At 44.0% G+C, this 13,486-nt stretch overlaps 1 protein-coding gene across 4 annotated transcripts in view; it reads right to left on the bottom strand.

Moving 5' to 3' along the window:
- LOC103460881 (inactive dipeptidyl peptidase 10-like) overlaps positions 1-13,265 on the bottom strand; it is a 44,433-nt gene extending 31,168 nt beyond the window's left edge. For 2 of the 4 annotated variants that reach the window (XR_014086736.1, XM_081604839.1), the window contains exons 1-5: positions 13,081-13,265; positions 3,926-4,037; positions 3,766-3,861; positions 2,179-2,273; positions 1,914-1,988 (exon numbers count right to left, since the gene is read on the bottom strand). Coding sequence is in view for 3 of the 4 variants with exons in the window: in XM_081604839.1 (XP_081460965.1) it covers positions 1,914-1,988; positions 2,179-2,273; positions 3,766-3,861; positions 3,926-4,037; positions 13,081-13,137 (435 nt within the window). In the remaining variant the exon portion in view is untranslated. Of the gene's footprint in view, positions 1-1,913; positions 1,989-2,178; positions 2,274-3,765; positions 3,862-3,925; positions 4,038-10,916; positions 11,076-11,486; positions 11,795-13,080 lie in introns of those variants that run through there. The other 2 variants (XM_081604841.1, XM_081604840.1) reach the window with 2 other exon arrangements.
- Between the last annotated feature and the right edge of the window lie 221 nt (positions 13,266-13,486).

Raw genomic sequence — 13,486 nt, 5'->3', positions numbered from 1 at the left:
GTTAACAGGATCACAGTGGAGCAGTTCCCAAAACCTTTTCATGTTTTTGTGTCCAAATGCAAAATCTGCAACGTTTTGACAGAAATGACTCCAGATATCAGCGACTCACCAGATTATCAATTCAAGATGTGAAATATGAAAAACATTGTCAGGTTTCTTATATCCCATCACTGCTGCATAGTTTATATATGTATCTTTTTTAATTTTATGTTTGTTAGACAGACAGATATAGAAAACTAAACAAAAACTAACATCAATTTGAAACAGTAACCAATTTATATGAAAACTTAAAGATATTCATCATTCAGCATCACATTTCTGGCCTTTTCATTTTGAGACACTCAGGAACACGTTGCCCCGTTTTAAGAGTAAAACTTTTCCCTTTCAGCCAACATCTCAACCTCTCACATAAATAACTTCAGAAATGAACGTTTTCCAGTTGGATGGAAGACGTTCATCTTCCTGACTCTCTGGCCAACATCAGCAGGAACTGCACAGTGTGGAGCTAATGCTGGGCTAATGCTAACTGTTAGCTAATGCTAATGCTGCATTGTGTATATATTGAATTCTTTATATCGGTTCCATTCTGAGGTTCTAGAGTCAAAATGTCTCCCCCTGCTGGCCGCGTTGCTCCAGGTCTGAGCTGCAGCAGAATCTGGACACAAAGTGTGACAGTTGTTTTTCATAACCATTCACACACACACACACATATTCACACACACACACACATATTCACACACACACACACACATATTCACACACACACACACACATATTCACACACACACACACACATATTCACACACACACACACATATTCACACACACACACACACATATTCACACACACACACACATATTCACACACACACACACACATATTCACACACACACACACACATATTCACACACACACACACATATTCACACACACACACACACACACATATTCACACACACACACACATGCACACGCACACACACCTTCCCAGCTGAATATTGAATCAATAAATATGAACTTGTGGAGAATTATGGTCTCAATAAGGTTCCAGAATGGAGAGGAGAGTTTTTCCATCTTTAGAGAATAATCCCAGGATGATGTTTGGCTAATTTCAGATCCTGCAGGACGGAAACGGCTGGACGGCTGGTGGCCACAGGCCTGTCATTCAATAATGACGAGTACGGAGGGCAGAGAGTGCCAAGTCTAAATAAACAACCGATTAAATTAATTAGTATGTGTCATTAATGGAATAAAATGTAAACTAAATACACAAATAATAATTTCAATAAATGCCCAGATGAGGCCTGCAAATGCAGACGAACCCAAACTGGAAATGTTCCAGATAAACCAGCAGCTCATGTTTTGTTACATTATTGTGTTTTTAGTAACAAACAGTTTTATTTCTGAACTATGATATCAGAATGTTTCGTCTCATTTCTCCTGAATTCAGATGTTTTGCCCCCAACAGGCCGATTGTTTCCACCAGGGGAACGTTCATCAGCCGCGTTCTGAGGCTTACAGAACATCGGGTCGGTTCTAATGGAGCCGAACCCGGCGGCCATCTTTAACTCCCTCTGGAGGCTAACCGCTAAAACGAGCCGTTCTGAGGGCGGAGGATGATTATTGGTTATTGTTCCCTAACGGTTCCAATCATGACCCCAGATTCACTGATTATCTGACCTTTGACCTTCCAAAGGGACACTGATACTGCAAATGAAACATTAATCCCTTTTTTCCTGATTCTAAGATGCAGGTTTCAGTCACATGACGTGAAGGAACCAATCAGGGACATGAAGAGCCGTGACATCATCCTCAGATCATGTAACATCTGATCAGGAATAACTGATGATGTCATAACATGTCTGAACTTTAACTGGTCCGAAGTTTGGACCAGAACCCGACTGAGGCTCACCGGCTGAACGTCGTATCCCAGCAGAACAAACTTCTTGTCTGGAGAAACTGCAAACTTAGTAGCCTTAAACGTTGCCTGCACAGAAAAAGAAATTTAATATTTTCTGCTGTGCATAAAAACATCAGCCAGAAATAAAACAGCAAATTAATAGTTTACTGGAAAGAGCTGATTGGTGGGAGACAGGAAGTTTAACGGCAGGGTTAGAGCCACCGGCCCTCCACAATAAGAGCTTACTGTTCTTATTTTATTAGTTAGTTTGACTCACAAACGTTGAGTTTTTCAGCAGCAGCTGGGTCTCGTTGCTGTAGGCGTTGAGCGTGAAAACGTCTCCGCTCCAGCTGCGGTAGACCACGTCCTGCGCTGCAGCGGCAGAAACACGAGACGTTTAAGAAAAACAGAAATTAAATGTTATTTCCCGTCACGTCGGAGCGGAACCTCAGCCCAGTCCTTCAAAATAAACTGCTTAAATGTAAAGATGTCTTATTGGTTTTCATTCTGCTGCTGGGTTTCTGCTAGCTCTGCTCAAAATGGCTACTTCATAAAAATTCCAGATTAAAAGTATTTTATTGGTCTGTATTCTCAATAAAGATTCTTTAAAACATCCAGACTGTGTTTATCTTTAAGATTTCAGCTTCAAATCATTTTTTATTGTGGATGCTAACATTAGCATTAGCTGCTACTGTGGATGCTAACATTAGCATTAGCTGCTACTGTGGATGCTAACATTAGCATTAGCTGCTACTGTGGACGCTAACATTAGCATTAGCTGCTACTGTGGACGCTAACATTAGCATTAGCTGCTACTGTGGATGCTAACATTAGCTGCTAAGGTGGATGCTAGCATTAGCATTAGCTGCTACTGTGGATGCTAACATTAGCATTAGCTGCTACTGTGGACGCTAACATTAGCATTAGCTGCTACTGTGGATGCTAACATTAGCATTAGCTGCTACTGTGGATGCTAACATTAGCTGCTAAGGTGGATGCTAGCATTAGCATTAGCTGCTACTCAGTGGTGGGCTGTCAGGGTCTTCTCTGCTACCCCTATAAAAGTGTAAAATGTTTCAATCATCTTTAATAGCATCTATAATTGAATTTTCATTCTCCAAACGAATTGGTATTATTGAGGTTTCACTTTAATTTCCTACTTTAAAAAGTGCCTTAAACGCATCTGGCGAGCAGCTCCGCCTCAGGCCCTGCTGACCTCGCAGCAGCAAACAGGAAGGGGCGGGACGGACCGCCGTGACTGAAGGGGGCGCTATGTTTCCGCGGCCTTCCGTTTGTAATTTCTTTTGAAATCTGCGATATATCTTCATTTTTAAGAAGGATTTTCTCTCTTAGTGTGGTTTTGAACTTCTGTCTCTCCATTTTACTTCAGCGCAGCTCACAGTTTTTAACTAATTCTGCAGCTTTCGGTGAACTTCTAAATCTGCTCCTCAGTCACATCTTTCCGGGCCTGCTACTGCCTCTAGTGGCGGGGGGAGGTAACACAACTAATATAATTACATTACTAAAGCAGAAAACCGCAAAGTCTTTATTATTTATTATTAGTTATGGCATTACTGGCACCGTAAAAGATACATTATCTTATAAAACAACATATTTTTAAATTTTTTTAAGGAAGTAGCGTTAAGTCGCTTCCCTCGCTGCTGCTAGTGGATGTAGCTGTGCGCCAGATTTATGGCCGTACTGGAAACACAATGCAAAGGTTCCGGTTCTGGACCTCAGAATATAAAAATAAAAGAGTAAAGCGGTTAATTGCATTGAGCTTTTAATTAATCAATAAATTAAAATGTAAACATCTGCTGCTCTGCTCTCCCGCGTCAGGACTGACTGACTGATTAAAACTCACCACTGATCCATTTTGCCTCCGGATCGTGGATCTGGAAGCTCCTCTGGAAAAGGTCATCCAGAGCCAGCGGCGCGGCCAGCGGCCTACCGGACCCATCTGAGAGCAGGAAGCAGAAATGAGCGCTGAGCGGGGAGACGAGCGGCGGCGGCCGCCGGCTCACCGTGAGACAGCAGGACTATGGACAGGCCGATGCAGGACAGGACGGCCATGATGACCAGCAGCGAGATGCCGATTCCCTTCCAGTTCCGGTCCGGTCCGATCGGCCCGAAGTCCTGATGAACAGGAAGGAAGAACTTCAGTGACTACAGGGAAAAACACGAGTTACGTCGATCTGAGGGGAAACATTACTGCCAAACAGTCAGTTGTTATTTAGCTGCTTTTAAAAACCAGCGGTTCATTTTAAGGTCATTTTATTTATTTAGGACATTTTCAGAAACAAGTTTTTCATATTTTATTCTGACTTTACAAACGACGTGATGGACAAGAAACGAGCTGAAGTTTCTGTTTTTACATGTTTCAAAATGCAGAACTACGTTTGTTTAACAGCTGGGAGGATAAATAAACACATTTATGGACAAATAAACACATTTATGGACAAATAAACACATTTATGGACAACAGAGATTAACTCTGGATCAATGATGCATCCCTTCAATTTCTCCAGAGTTTGATGCTTCAGTTCTCATTAAATATGTGTGAGTGTGTGTGTGTGAAGGTGTGTGTGTGTGAAGGTGTGTGTGTGTGAAGGTGTGTGTGTGAAGGTGTGTGTGTGAAGGTGTGTGTGTGTGTGTGTGAAGGTGTGTGTGTGTGTGTGTGAGTGTGTGAAGGTGTGTGTGTGTGAAGGTGTGTGTGTGAAGGTGTGTGTGTGTGAAGGTGTGTGTGTGTGTGTGTGTGTGTGAAGGTGTGTGTGTGTGTGTGTGTGTGTGTGTGAAGGTGTGTGTGTGTGAAGGTGTGTGTGTGAAGGTGTGTGTGTGTGAAGGTGTGTGTGTGTGTGTGTGTGTGTGTGTGAAGGTGTGTGTGTGAAGGTGTGTGTGTGTGTGTGTGTGTGTGAAGGTGTGTGTGTGTGTGTGTGTGTGGCAGCTTCCAGCCTCCTTTCCTTTCACTGGCTGTGTGTTTGACCCGCTCTGGTCAGAATCTGGTCAGAACCGGAGCCGGTGGGTCTGACTGGACCTGCGGTTCTGCTGTGATGTTCGGAGCCGTTAGTCGGGATCAGCAGCCTGAGACCCTGAAGCTAAAATGTTGCGGCAGAGAAAAGCTTTTCTGGAAACGACCTGCTGCTGATCGTTTCGTCGTCATGGTTTCATCAACATATTTTCATCAAATCATTAAATAAAAACATCGGTTTGTTCATCCTGGTTTTATGCTAATAAAGTCAGGAGACGTTTGTATGAAATGCTGCGTGTTTAAATCACGAGTCATAATTTATCATCTTATTGTGCTGGAATGCTGATGATTATTTTAAGATAAATCAGGTTTTATCAGCGTTTTCTGCTAAACTCTTTAATCAAATTTAATGTCATCAGACTCTGAGTATAGAATTAAATCCTCTTTATCGTCTATTTTAGCTTGCTAACATTTTCTGCAGCACATTGTGTCCAATGTTAGCATTAGCGATTTATTGTAAAAACCTGGGAACATTAATCAAACTAAATTATCACATTCTGTTACGTTTCTGGCACAAAATGCTAATCAATGTTTCCACTGTCACACATTAGCATTAGCAGTTTGGCTAGCTCTGTCCAGGTCAGTGCAGTGGTGCAGTGGGTAGCACTGCTGCCTCGCAGCCAGAAGGTCCTGGTTCGGTTCCTGGTTCCTTTCTGTCCAGAAACATGACTGTGAGGTTAACTGGTCTGTGTGTTCATGTCTCTGTTGCCCTGCAACCTGTCCAGGTGACCTGTGACCCCGCCTCTCGCATGAAACATTTGCTGGAGGAACCAGAACCTCCTGGGAACAAGGTGGAAGAAAACATCAGAGCAGGGGGTCCAGAGTGGGTCCAGAGTGGGTCCAGAGTGGGTCCTGGAGGCTCCTGCATGTTTCAGTCTCTACCTGGTTTAACACACCTGCATCACATGAGGCTCATTAGAGGCCAGAGAGGAACTTTGACCTGCTGAGGAGGATGGAGCTGCCTCTAGTGGAGGAGGATGGTACTGCCTCTAGTGGAGGAGGATGGTACTGCCTCTAGTGGAGGAGGATGGTGCTGCCAGCAGGGAGAGACTGAAACATGCACGAGCCACTTTGGGTCCCTTGGTTTAGACAAAATGATCTGGTTGGGTTCATGGAACAGTTAGCTGCTCCTGTTAGCTGCTCCTGTTAGCAGCTGCTGTTAGCTGCTCCTGTTAGCAGCTGCTGTTGTTAGCTGCTCCTGTTAGCTGCTCCTGTTAGCAGCTGCTGTTAGCAGCTCCGTCTCTGGCCTCAGTGTGAACAGTTGAGAGGATCAGTGGGAGGAAAAGTTGGGTCCAGGTTTAATGAATTAATCTGACGTTTCTGCCTCCAGACTCATTTGCAGAGGTGAGCAGCACAGATTGAGGTCAGCAGACACAGCGATGCTATCGGCCCGCCGCCTCGTCAACCAGCTTTTTCATTAAAAGCTGCTTTTCTCTTTCCCTGAAACTGAAAGTTAATCCGTTTCCAGGACGGATATCATTTGATTCATCTGCAGCATTAACATGTTTGGAAATCAAACAGATGTTTGAAGGAGGATTTCTGCAGAGAAAATTCATTTCAGGACAGAAACGGCTGAGAGATCAGGACCAACAGCAGCAGATATTATTAGTTGGGATCAATAAAGTGTTTCTGAATTTGAATTTTGAATATGATCCATCACTTCATCCGTTCATCATTCATTCATTTTGCTGAATATCTTGCATATTAAATTCATAACTCATCAAATGAATCCAGCTGCATCGTCCCTCCAGTCAAACGTTTACTGATGTTTTATGGGACTGAATTAATGTTAATAATTATTATTTTGGCAGCCGTCATATTTATCCAAAGCTTCTGTTTTAGCTCAGTGAGGCTCAGGTTTGTCTGCTAGCAGCTCCAGAACCCAGCAGAACCCGGTAAGGTCTGACCCGACTCCCAGCTGATTCTGGAACAGCAGATGTTCATGTGAATAACAGTCCAAGCTGTGGTTCTGAAGGTTCTGAAGGTTCTGAAGGTTCTGCTGCATCACCATCCTGGCCGGTTCCTCCCAACAGAACCTGCTGCTGCTCTGCAGCTCAGACATCAATAATAGATCCTCACATCAAACAGGCCTCTCTCTCCCCCTGCTGTCGATCGCCCCGGGCCGAACCCGACCAGAACATTTCTGCCTTTCACATTCCATCTTTATTTTTCTGTGGAATTTGTTATTTTTGTGTAAATTAATTAATAATTTAGCCTGAAACCGTCTCAGTGCTGCCCCTTTGGGTTGAACGGCGGTACTGCAGTTGGAAGGTCCAGTTGGCTTGATGCTGACGTCACCCTCCGTTCTCACTCTGACACGCCCCCTTGTGGCAAGTCAAGCACTGCTAGTGTAGCTAGCATTGATCGATATGTGTGATCGGCTAGCGATGTGAAGAGAGTGTAGCGGCTAACGGCACAACCTGCTGCCCCTTAATGACGCCATGACAGTCTGCTGACAGGAAGATGGTGGCTAGTTGGTTTAGCAGAGAAAAGTTTAGTTTGTCAGAAAAAAATGTGATCTGACATCTGTAACAGCATCTTAGTGCTAAACATGTAGCAGATAATGCTAATGTTAGCATCCACTGCAGCTGCTAGCTCTAATGTTAGCATCCACAGCAGCTAATGCTAATGATAGCATCCACTGTAGAAACTAACTCTAATGTGGTGTTGTCTCACCACGTCTGGACTGCTGCCCACCTGAAGCAGAACCTGACAGAACCTGAAGCAGAACCTGAAGCAGAACCTGACAGAACCTGAAGCAGAACCTGACAGTGGTACTGACTCTCTGAAACAATGCAGCTCTGCTCCAATTAAACGACTCTGAGCGACTCTCGGTTCTGGGCTCGGTTCTGTTTATGCTGACCCGATTCGTCCAGCAGATGGTCCAGTTTGCTGTTCCTGGTGCCAGACTGGAGCTTGGTCCAACAGAACCTCTGGATCTCAGTCAGCAAACAGCCGTTAATTAATGCTTAATGAGCAGTTATTAATGATTTATAAAGTGCTTACGGCTGAATTAATAACATTTATTAGCCGTCTGTAAAGGAAACCTGATTGGAAGGCTGATAAAGCTGCTGCTGTATGTTTACATCTAATTCAGATTCAGATCTGGATTACCATAACAACCCTGAACATGACCGTCTGGTCTAATATGAGCGCTTACAGCTGCTGATTATCCAATAAAACAACATTATGTCATCAATAAACTGATCAGATTCTCGGCTGCATTCATCCAGCGTGACGCTGCCCCCTGCTGGCGGCGCCACGTCATTACCGCATCTGGCCAGATGCTGCAGTTCCGCCTCATCTGCAGGGGAGAGACGGCAGTTTCTGTTCATCAGCAGAGAAACTCATGAGCTCTGATCATGACTGGCAGGAAAACATCAGCGGCCATGTTGGATCTAAAACATCAGCGGCCATGTTGGATCTAAACCATCAGCGGCCATGTTGGATCTAAAACATCAGCGGCCATGTTGGATCTAAAACATCAGCGGCCATGTTGGATCTAAAACATCAGCGGCCATGTTGGATCTAAAACATCAGCGGCCATGTTGGATCTAAAACATCAGCGGCCATGTTGGATCTAAAACAGTTCACGCTCCGCCGCAACAGAACATCAGAGACAAACGGCACCTCGGTGATCCCTGGGAATAATTCACAGAACAGAACCAAAGCTGCCAGGACCCAACCGGACCCAACCGGACCCAACCGGACCCAACCGGACCCAACCGGACCACCAGCAGCAGGCGAGGCGGGTTGAGGGTCTGACATGGGAAAACAGCAACGACGTAGACAGACGGAGGGAAGATTCAAATCGACAACCTGCCAGTTACAGAAGATACTCCTAGCTCTCAATGCTAACCCAGGGGTCACGCTAACGCTAACCCACACGTGTCACATGTGATTCAGTCTTTGTTGCCATGGGAACGTCTGACTCCAGACGTGTTTATTCAGATTCTAGTTGTTTTTAATAAAACTCTGAAAATATTCAGGATTTTTGTTGCAATAAAGTTTTAAAATATGTAATTTTACCTGCAGGCTGTTTTTCTTTTGTGTTTCTGTTTGTCTCCCTGATGAACTGAGGCCTAGTCAAAGCCTGAGGCTGTTCTGAAGGCAAGGAGCTCGCATTACCCAGAATGCACCAGCAGGGGGCACCAGGATCCCTCTCAGCATCTAGAGTGTCCTGGTTTATACTGGTTTATACTGGTTTATACTGGTTCATACTGGTTTATACTGGTTCATATTCTGGTTTATACTGGTTTATATTCTGGTTTATACTGGTTTATACTGGTTCATACTGGTTTATACTGGTTTATATTCTGGTTTATACTGGTTTATCCTGGTTCATACTGGTTTATCCTGGTTCTTACTGGTTTATCCTGGTTCATATTCTGGTTTATATTCTGGTTCATACTGGTTTATCCTGGTTTATACTGGTTTATACTGGTTCATACTGGTAAATCCTGGTTTATACTGGTTCATACTGGTTTATACTGGTTTATACTGGTAAATCCTGGTTTATACTGGTTTATACTGGTTCATACTGGTTTATACTGGTTTATACTGGTTTATACTGGTTTATACTGGTTTATACTGGTTTATACTGGTTCATACTGGTTTATACTGGTTTATACTGGTTCATACTGGTTTATACTGGTTTATACTGGTTTATACTGGTTCATATTCTGGTTTATCCTGGTTTATACTGGTTCATACTGGTTTATACTGGTTTATACTGGTTTATACTGGCAGCTCAGCTCTGCTTCTCTTGCTGCCGTCAAACTGTGTGAAACCTGATATTGAAGTTTAATGTTCAGGTTCTTCATTCCTGAATCATCCCAGCTTGGCCCAGATCCCAGCTCAGCCCAGAACCGAACCCGGCCCGGTTCTGCTGATCAGAACCACCCAGCAGCTGCTCTGGATCAAAGCCTGTGCTGTGACAGTTTCTTCCTTTATGAATATATTTTAGTTTCTGAAGCTGGTAAAAATAACCGAGGTTTGCTAAATTAAACTTCCTGAAGTGAAACGATTCTTTTTTTGTTGCTTTGATTCAGGAAATAAAGAGTTTCTATTATTAGAGCAGCAAAGAGCTGAGCTGTGGGGAACCGCAGGGAGAGAACCATGATTATTATTATTATGATTATTATTATTATTATTATTATTATTATTATTAACTCTAACGTACCAAATCCTGATCAGTTCTTCCAGGTTTTTCCAGAATGTTCCCCAACTTTCCTCTGACCGTCTCTGGTTCCCTGATCTGTCTTCACTATTTTCTCCTACTGCTCTGCTACTATTTCCTGTTATGTTTTGTCATTTCCTGCTGCCTCACCTGATCTGGAATCTGATTGGCTGTGAGACCAGGCTGCTGGGATTGACCCGGTTCTGGTTCTGGTTCAGGGCCATAGACATAATGTCTATGTTCCGGGCTGCTCCTGTTAAATGGGATGTTTTCCTCTCCACTGCCGCCCCCTGCTGGTCAGGAGGACTGGTGTCGCGGGCCAAAGATTTTCATGGAAACTTTTTAACTGATCTGAATAATAAACAGTGGCGGCTGGTGCTAAAAAAACTGAGGGGGGCGCACACAAACAAACAAACAAACAAAACAAATCTTAAAAAATAGCACTATTTGAACATGAATTTTGCCCTCCTTTCCTTCTGCCTTGCAAATTTCTCAATTACATTCTTGTTAAAGTCGGTCATCTCTGTGACCAGTCTTTTCTCCAGTGACAACATGGCCGATGCATTCAGCCTGTCCTGAATCATTGAGTTTCTCAGAAAAGTCTTGATTCTTTTCAGAGTTGAAAAGCACCTTTCAGCTTCTGCTGTGGTCATGGGTGTGGTGATGAGGATCTTCAAGAGCGTGACAGTTTCTGAAAAGACTTCTTCTAGATTGTTTTCCATAAACAGCTGGAGTAGGCCCACAGCACCACAACAGGCTTTGAACTCTTCCTTGCTGTAGATGAGAGTAAGCTCTGTCTTCAGTTTACCTCGATTGAGCACTGGATCGGCTTTTAAGGTGTTGCTCAGTGCATCTTCAGGAAATGCTGTGTTGTATTGTTCAAATCTGTCCCCCTGCAGGAGTGTGGCACTAACAAGGTGGTTTGTGAAAGAAAAGCTCCCTGGTGTTTCCCAGTATGATCACAGACCTTAAGAGAGAAGGACAAACATGAAGATTATGATTTTATAATCACATTTTTCATTCTAAATATGAAATGTTATTTTGTCCTTTCTATTAAGTCATAGAAAGAAGGAACACATTTTATTTATAAACTTACTGATTTTAATAACATTTGCTGCCATTTTTTAAGGCTGTGTTATGAAATGTGTTACAGCATTTTTGTGGGACAAGATTATACAAAATTCAGTAACCAAATGTTTTATTCCCCATAAACTTCAGTACAGCTTAAATAATATATCTTGCTGACAAACATTACATCAACATACCTACACAGCATAGACACAACTAAAGGTATTTCTAACTACAGCGCACATCTTCCTAATATATTGAATAACACTACTATAAACCAGTGTAACAGTGATTTTCCACAACAACTCACCTCTGCAGCAACAATCCTTTCATGGTCTTCTACACTCAGTGTCCGACATCACATCCAGCTACCCAACTCCGCTTGTCATAAGAAGAGCTGGAAAAAGCCCGCGTGCAGGATCGATCGTCCACGATCACTTGCCTGCTGCTGAATTTGTAAATTGGGACGATCCGGTCCAAGCTCCTTTATCCTGTTTTTTTCTTCAAGTGAACGCTTTGTAAAAGCATTTTTTTGTAAAGACAAAACAGAGTTTTCTCTCATTTTGAAACTACTCCACTTTGCAAACGTAAACGTGAATCGACCTAACGAACTGCGTTAGGATTGTCCAATCACACAATGTTTTTAAAAAAATGAGCCAGTACTGACACTCTACCAGTAATGACACAACAGAATGGGTGTGTCCGGGACGCAGAGCGCTGCGCCCTGTGGAAAACCTTAAATAACCAATTAAAAGTCAGCCTCAGATCAACCTGCTTGCCAAACGTTGATGCGCCTACATACACACTCATTAGAACGGCGCCCTGCACAGAGGAAGTGTGCACAATGTGAGCAATTAAATAGAATTATGTATTTACTATTTTAATACATTCTAACATGTCTATTGGACATACAGTATGAATAAATACATTTCTAAGTATTTTGCAGTTAAGAATTAAATTATTTATTATCTAAACAATTTAAAGGGGGCGGCGCCCAAGCGCCCCCTACTGGCCAGCCGCCACTGATAATAAACTGGAAGTTCTTTGAGACATTATTAGAAATAAACTGAATTTATTTACTGATACATTTTAATTAAACTCCCAAAGTTACTGAAAAATCCAACATTTGTCCTGATGGTTTATTATTCAACGTCTCTTCAGCTGAACAGCTTTGAATGAAATCAGAGGAATTAAAATCAAAGTTGATTTAAGTTTGTAGAGATTAGCAGCACCAGAGCCCGTCCTCCACCAGAACCATCACTGATTATTGATGACTTCAGCTGAGGGAGGCTAACGCTGTTAGCATTGATGATCCTTATTGAAATTTAAAGTAAAATAAGTTGTTCATTAAAGACTTGATGGTAAATGATTTCATCTCATTGTTTTATTTTCACTTTCAAATAAAGTTTTAATACTTTATTCATGAAGTTTCTATGAAATATTCACTAAAGAAACTTTTTGAACTAACATGAGTAAAAAGCTGAACTCTGACAATGAGGATGAATTTATTTATTTAAATAATAATAAGAAAATCTTTAACCTTCTGAGTGGAGATTCAACAGCAGCAGCAGCTGCAGCAGCAGTATTCGGTTCCGTCCAGTCCGGGTCAGAGCGGTTCTGTCCGGTCCGGGTCAGAGCGGCTCGGTTCCGTCCGGTCCGGGTCAGACACGTGAAGGTCAGTATTAAATATTAAATCTGAATATTTGCAGAGCCATGAATTATTGATGCCGTCAGCAGAAGTTCTCCATGTTCTCCTCTCAGCCCGACCTGGGCCAGCAGAACCCGAACCGAACCCACCGGACACATTCACCGCCTTCAGCCGAACTTTGAGCAACTTTCTGGGACTTGAGGCAGCGTCCTGCTGCAGCAGCCCACCTGAGGTCAGAGGTCAGAGGTCAGCTTACCTTCTCGTCCAGGGAGAAGCTCCCGGTGTGCTGCGCGGCTCCGGCGCTCTGGTTCATGGCTCCGCGGTTCCGCCGCTGCGCTGCTCAGGATGCGGCTGCGGGGTTCGGGATGCAGCTCGGAGTGGAGCCGCTGCTGGACGCTCCGCCCGCGGTCTCACGCAGCCAATGATGCGGAGCGGCGGGGCGGCGGGGCGGTGAGGCGGCGGGGTGTTGGGGCGGCGGAGCGGTGAGGCGGCGGAGCGGCGGAGCGGCGGGGCGGTGAGGCGGTGAGGCGGCGGGGCAGTGAGGCGGCGGGGCGGTGAGGCGGTGAGGCGGTGAGGCGGCGGAGCGGCAGAGCGGTGAGGCGGTGGAGCGGTGAGGCGGCGGTTGATGCCGCTGCGCCAGCTGTTCCCTCAGCTGTAGATGA

The sequence above is a fragment of the Poecilia reticulata genome, chromosome 2 (genome assembly GCF_904066995.2).
Source record: "Poecilia reticulata chromosome 2, P_reticulata-male-v2, whole genome shotgun sequence".
In the NCBI taxonomy this organism is placed as follows: domain Eukaryota; kingdom Metazoa; phylum Chordata; class Actinopteri; order Cyprinodontiformes; family Poeciliidae; genus Poecilia; species Poecilia reticulata.
Note: the sequence above shows the minus strand (reverse complement) of the source record. Positions and strands in the feature narration are given on the sequence as shown.